The sequence below is a fragment of the Lygodium microphyllum genome, chromosome 23, assembly GCF_053477565.2.
Source record: "Lygodium microphyllum isolate KBCC chromosome 23, Lygodium_microphyllum_v1.1.10, whole genome shotgun sequence".
In the NCBI taxonomy this organism is placed as follows: domain Eukaryota; kingdom Viridiplantae; phylum Streptophyta; class Polypodiopsida; order Schizaeales; family Lygodiaceae; genus Lygodium; species Lygodium microphyllum.
The window spans coordinates 99,422,691-99,429,960 of record NC_141157.1 but is presented as its reverse complement, the minus strand read 5'-3'; the positions used below and the strand labels follow the sequence as shown (position 1 = coordinate 99,429,960).

The window sequence follows — 7,270 nt, the reverse complement described above, 5'->3', positions numbered from 1 at the left end:
ATATTTCTCTCTCTCTCTCTCTCTCATAGATTAAACTTTTAAATGTAAACTTTTTGTTTAATTAAAATAAGAAGAGAGAGAGAGAGAGAGAGAGAGAGAGAGAGAGAGAGAGAGAGAGCCTAGGCCCGACACACATGAGAGAGAGAGAGGGGGGGGGGAGGAATTTAATTAAAAAGGGGAGGGGAAAAAGAAAGAGAGAGATTATAAGTGTGAGAGAGGGGAGGGGGTTTTAATTTAAAAAAAGGAGGTTGTGGGGGGGGGGGGAGAGGGGAGGCTTTAATGGAAAAAAGGAAGGGAAGAGAAAATGAGATATTGCACGTGAGAAAGAGGGGAAGGGAAGGGGAAGGAGGTTTGGAAAAGGGGTTAGGTTCGGGAAGCCCTCTGGAGATTGGAGATTCGGGGCTTTTCAAACCTATAGCTAAAATAATATAATAGTAAGATAAGGTATATTTCACAAAGGTTGAATCCTCATAAACATAATTAAAACCAATAAGGTAGTTCCACATAGCAACTTGGCCAAGAACCACATCCTTGAGAAGAATAGGGTTTCTTTCTAATCTGAAGTTGAAGTTAGAGTGAATGACAATCCAAGAAAAAAAAATTGAGGAAGAGGGAGTAAATCCTTTTCAGCATCAATCTGAGAAAGCACCATCCTCTATTGAAACGGTATTTTATATATAAATTTAAAAAACATTACTATTTTTTAAAAATTTGAAAAGAATTTATTTCCTTCTTCCGAAAAATTGACAAGGATCTTTTTGAAGATGGACAAGTTCTAGGCTAAAACAGACCCGTCACTCCTCTTTTCCCGAACTCTCTCAACACTCTCTTCGCGGACACAAGGATTCTCAGTTGTGCCGGCCGTCAGGGTCTGAACCCGCCGTAAATCAGCACCATATTCATGCGCGGGCAGAGAGAGAGAGAGAGCCCGCGCTGGAGAGCCTGCTTCTGATCGCTAGCCCTTCTCAGTATCATGACGGGGTTACAGCGCTACCTGAGTTTCGTAGGCGGTTGCTACTCCTATACTCTGCTAATACTGATCTTGCACTATCACTCCGGGACGTTGCAGAGATGCAACGGCGCTGTCCACACGGATGTACCAGCGGCTAGCAGCTTGGATTCAAATATAATTAGAGCGTCGAGCGCCTTGCTAGAATTCAAGGCGGGGATAACGTCCGACCCAGGCTCGCTGCTGGCGTCCTGGATCAATGGCTCCAACCCCTGCAACCAATCACGGCCGTGGCAGGGCGTGTCGTGCGATGCGGCAGGGCGTAACGTGGCTAAGCTGCGGTTGGGGGGCGGGGGCCTGTCGGGCGCCATGATCTCGGCGACGGCGCTGGCCACTCTATGCGGGGGGGGGCCTGTCGGTGCTCAACCTCTCCAACAACAGCCTCTCAGGCTCCCTCCCTCCTTCGCTGAGTGCTTGCTCCTCCCTCCGGAGCCTCAACCTCAGCTCCAACCACCTCTCGGGGCCCCTCCCCCCTTCCGCATTCTCCAGCCTCTCCACCCTCCGCTCTCTTGACCTGAGCAACAACGCCTTCTCCGGTCCCCTCCCCCTGCAGATATGGCACCTCCCTGCCTTGCGCACCCTCTACCTGCTCTCCCCCGCCGGTGGTCAGAACCCCGCCGTGCAGGCATCAGACGTCCCGGCCGTCCTCCCCTTCTGCGCTACCCTAACTCACCTCCGCCTTCGGGCGGTCTCCTTCGGCTTCACAGCCGCCAACCTCACGACATCCCTTAGCCAATGCAAGCAACTGCAGGATCTTAGACTGCGGGAGACGAGCCTGGGTGGCACCATCGCTGAGGACTTCTGGCAGCTGCCGTCTCTCACAAGTCTGGAACTCATCTCGTCGCCGGGCGACCAGCTGGCCGCGGCCTCGCTGCCTGCATCCATGGCGTCCTGCCCGTCTCTCGTCATCCTATCGCTAGAGCATGTCATACTCGCAGGAGCAACTTTACCGCCTTCCCTTGGCAATTGCAAGAACCTTCAGGTCCTTGTATTCTACAAAACAGGCGTGCAGGGCCTGGTCCCTCGGTCTGTATGGGAGCTCCCAGAACTTGTCGAGCTTGTTCTCTTCGAGCCAAATTTGACGTCCGAAGTGTCGCTGCCGCAGCATCTGCCATCCTGTGCCACAATACAAGAGATTAAGATCCAAGGAGTCAAGATCAGTGGGCAAATTCCGCCTTCCATAGGGAATTGCTCTGGCCTGTGGGCGTTGACGCTGTCCGAAGTGGGCTTGACAGGTCCCTTACCAAAAAGCTTGGGAAATCTTGCGAATCTGAAATACCTCCAGCTCGACGGTAACAGTTTAAGAGGGCCGTTACCGTCTTCCCTGTCGCAATGCTCGCAGCTCTTGGAAATCGGGCTAGGTGGCAATCCCTTGACGGGGACTATTCCCAAAGGGTTTGGCAAGCTCAGCCAGCTTCAATACCTTTCTTTGTACCGTTGTGGTCTCACAGGGCCCGTACCTTCTGAATTGGGAAACTGCAGTGAGCTCCAATGGCTGGATCTCGGGTGGAATAGCATCTCCTCAGGGATGCCCCAATCCTTTGCCAATCTGCACAACTTGCAAACTCTGGGCTGGATCGGGAATCCGTTACCGCGAGGTGTGATCCCGGAGTTTGTGACGGCAAATCTTTCCGGCCAGCTAGTACAGCTAGACCTCCAGGGCTGCCAGATAGCACAGTTTCCAGTTGGACTGGGCCGCCTTTCGCAGCTGAAAGTTCTCAACTTGGGCATTAACCGAATCCAAGGGCCGATTTCAAGCTTAATGGATCTGGGCCGCCTCTCTCAGCTCACCTTCTTGAACCTGGGCACAAACAAGCTGGATGGAAGCCTCTCGCAGCAGTTCATCCATGCCTTGAGCAATTGTACCCACTTGGCCCAACTCTTCTTGGACAACAACCGCCTCTGGGGCAGCCTCCCTCACAACATAGGAGACATGCAATCATTGCAAGTATTGTATATCAATGATAACATGCTTTCAGGGAGCATCCCGGCTAGCATAGGGAACTTGAGCCTCATAAAAGACCTAAACATGGGCAACAATCGATTGGAAGGGCAAATTCCAAGCTCTTTCGGGAGATTGGTAGGGCTCAATAAGAACTTGATTCTATCAGGTAACACTCTGACCGGCTCCATCCCAGAAGAGCTGGGCAGCCTGTCGCAACTTGAGGTGTTGGATTTGTCGAAGAACAATCTGAGTGGTGATGTTCCAGGGGCAGCTCTACTCAATTGCACAAGCTTAGAGAGACTACGTCTTCATGAAAATTCTTTGACAGGGGCGCTTGACAAGATGGAGCTATGGAAGATGAGCCGCCTGACAATCTTCACAGCACAACAAAACCAGCTCCATGGGAAGGTAACGTCGAATCTGACAAGCAGCAGCAGTCTAGAATTAGTGAACTTGGGGACGAACAACCTATCAAGGGCATTGCCAAGTGAGAAGGTGAGCGACGGGCTAGAAAAGTTGAGGGTCCTGATACTGAGCAACAATACGTTTAGTGGGGCGATACCGAATTGGGTGTGGGAGTTACCAAATCTACAGGTTAGTAGTGTTCTGCGACTTCGCCTTCCTGCTTTTAAATTTCTAAATATATATATATATATATATATTTAAGAAACTAACAAAACTACTTGTAAAATCTAGAAAATGAACTTTTAAATCAAATCAAGTGTTTGAATTAGCGAATAGTTGTTCTAAGGCGACACGGTTGGAACTTTAGACATTGGTTTGGCAAGTTGACAATGGCAACTTTCGTAAGAAAACCTTCCAACTCAAATAGTCTACTCAAAATACAACCATGCTATCTTTTATACCAAGTAATAATATGAGTAGAAAATGCCAATTGTGTAATTGCCTTAGGCCTCTTCATAGAAGTGTGAGTGCCATGAGATAATGGAGCCATTGGATGGATGGAACCATATTGGGGGCAAGAGGGGGGAGGATAATAGAGTTTCTAATGCGTGCCTTTAAAATGACTAATAAATGGTGATTAGTGTTTCCTAAAATAGGCTCCCAAAATCATATTTCCATCTCTCTAGGATGGTGGATACACCCCTTGATTCTCTCCACCTCTGAATGGCTATGTAGAGTGTTGTGCATATACTTACAGAATTTTAGACTTTTTTTTTTGTAATGCACTTTATGTATTAAATCATCAATATTCATTACATTTGTGATGAAGATGTGTATGCCCTTAGCCCCATCTATCTTGGTTATATTATGGTCAAAACACCACTCAAACTCTTGAGAAACATACAAACTTCGAAGTTCAAATCTTTTATCTTAGCTTGTAGAAATATTTCTCATCAATATTTTTGCAGGTGCTAGATCTATCAAATAGCTCATTGACAGGTGCAATGCCAACCTCCATGGCTCACTTGGAGTACTTCAAGAGGAATGGAAGCCAACCCATCGATGCCTCTAAGACCCTTTATGAGGAGGTACCTCTACCCAACCACGACACTCCACAAATTATGTCTTACCTTCTCAACACTCGCATTGTGCTAGACATCTCTCGTAACTCTATCCATGGCACCATCCCTTCTAGCATTGGTGAGCTTGTGGGCTTGACCTGGCTTGACCTCTCCCACAACTTATTAGTTGGATGCATCCCTGCTTCCTTGGGCTCCATTTCCCGACTTGACTTCCTTGACCTCTCCTCCAACTCTCTTCAATGCACCATCCCTTTTGAACTTGGCTTCCTTGGCTTTCTTGGTAGCCTCAACCTCTCCAACAATGAGCTTGTCGGTCCTATCCCTACCACCAATGATTTTAATACTCGATATGGTCCATCTAGCTTTCAAGGGAACGTCGGCCTTTGTGGATATCCTCTTCCAAAACTTTGCAACGCCACCAACACAACTAATAACACCACAAATCTTGATGGTTCAATGTCATCGTCATGGTTTGATAATAGTTTCTCTCTTGGTGGTATTTTACTAGGCTACATCCTAGGGTTCTTTGGGTTCTTAGGGTTTCTATTGCTAAGGAAAACAACCATCAAACCTAACATGAGAGTCGAACATGTGCGTAGAAGTCAAAGCACATCCTCTTTCGGGTCTTAATCTTCTACAAAGTCTTTAATTTTATTGTTTCTTAGTGGTTTGGCCCCTTATTAAGGTTCTTATGCACTCATGTTCTACATATCTTCAATGTACTACTTATGACTTTATTGAGCTTGTACATGTAAGACAAATATCATAGATGACAAAAGAATTTTGCATCGCTAAATGATTTCAATTTCATTATGTTTGTGATCATGTCAAATGTGGGACTATGGCCATTTATTTGAGCTAGAAGGACTCTTTGTATATGTAACAAGTTCTTTTTTCTTATCTATCACATTAATGAACAATATTTGTGTTGATAATAAACATTTTCCAAATTGTGGAGGTGGTTCAACATCTAGACAATTTGTGATGGAATTGTTGTGAAAATCACTATACATTAGATACTTATGCTCACATATACCCATCCCTTAAGAAATTGCCCATTTTCTTTTACAAATACATGGTTTCTTATATTGGCAATAAGTAGAGTGATTGTACATCCAAGGCTTTTGCAGAAGAGAAGCTTGACTAAGCTCTGAAGATAGATCAAGGGTGAATTGCAAATTTATGGAGAATTTGTATTATGTGCCCCTTTCTTACATGTAAGGTTTTGTATGGTTACCTTAAAACCATTACTACAATACATAATTGAGTAGAAATATTGTGTATAAGGGGGTTTGTGTATGTGAACTAACATGCTTCAATGATGTTATTTTAAAATAATGGAAGCAATCCAACTATTTTGAAATTCTTAAAAAATTAAATAAAATGCATCTATTAAAATGTTGGATATACTCCCATATGTTTCATAACCTCCCTTCATATCCCCTTCTTCTTCTCTCTCTCTCTCTCTCTCTCTCTCTCTCTCTCTCTCTTTGGTATATTTTTGTATAATCTCTTAGGATCTAATGTATGTGCTCAATGGTATTTTAAATTTTCTTAAGTGTGTTCACATATGTATGCACACACACACACACACACACACACACAATAATAGCAATATTTACATAAATATTACAAGAGTTGCATACTAGCTACACAACACCAAGCAAAAAATTACAAGATTAAATTTGTTGTTTTATACAATCTTTCTTATGAATAAGAATTCATAAGTTACTAATATTAGCTAAGCGTAGTCTACGATGTTGGTCTCATAACATGAAACTTCAAAGTGTTGCAAGCATACTAATGATTGGAAGCAACCCTCATTTACTAGCATCCTCTTTAACCCTAACTTGGAATACATGTTGACTAATTTGGCTTCCACATTGAGATCACTCATTGTAATATTCAGCTCGCCTCACCCTGCATGAACGGGGGCTTGAGGGGAGGAAATTGAATATTGTTAAACCTTACCTTTCGGTGGTCGCCGTCAACCCTGCCGCCACCAACTCCCGTAACGTTGCCAACGAATCCTCGTCTCGCCTCCATGCACGCATCGAAGACGTCGACTTCCCCAACTCACTCCCGCCATGCAAATGAACACTCAGTCGGGCAGCCTCGTTGATAACAAGCATAGAGAGAGAGAGAGAGAGAGAGAGAGAGAGAGAGAGAGGGGGAGGATACCCCCAAGTGCTTTTAGCCTTTGGCATTGGCATTAGGGGCAAAGACCATGCTGAATGAGAGAGAGACACACACATACACACACACAAGGAACTTTAGACACTCAACTAGATGGTAAATAGACTTGTATCTAGTAAATGCAGAAAATTTTCTAGTTGGTAACTAGGGTTTTTAAAAATGGAACTAGGTTTTTAATTTTACTAGCACATTAAACCTTTTTTTTTGTATATAATATTTAACGTAGTCATGCTAAGTAATACACACCACAATCGATAGGCTTAACCATCAACCATGTAGACAATCTCAAATAAGAAAATGTGGATACACACTTGTAATGGACATGTTTGTATGTATCCAAAATATACATGTGCTCTAAGATACACTCATGCATTTTGATAACTTTCAATTCCCACACAAATAGCACAAATAGTTTACATATCAACAAATAAAATAATAAATAATAAATTTCTTAACAATATAAATATTTCATTGTCACATTAAAACAAAGAAGAGTCTCATTCAATTCAACTCAATGACATGGCTCTAAATCTTGAAATTACCCTAAAATTTCCCCCCAAGTGTGGAATATACCTAGCATCAATACAAGCACAAATAGTTATCAAAAGTTATTTGAGCCCCTTACAAACTAGA

The 7,270-nt window shown here is 43.9% G+C and overlaps 1 protein-coding gene across 1 annotated transcript; it reads left to right on the top strand.

The window, feature by feature from the left end:
* Positions 1-1,892: 1,892 nt before the first annotated feature.
* On the top strand, positions 1,893-5,580 carry LOC148016523 (uncharacterized). The gene is made up of 2 exons (XM_087664618.1): positions 1,893-3,548; positions 4,328-5,580. The coding sequence occupies exons 1-2, from the start codon at positions 1,893-1,895 to the stop codon at positions 5,069-5,071; spliced, it is 2,400 nt and encodes a 799-aa protein (XP_087520744.1). The 3' UTR covers positions 5,072-5,580.
* The last annotated feature ends 1,690 nt before the right edge of the window (positions 5,581-7,270 follow it).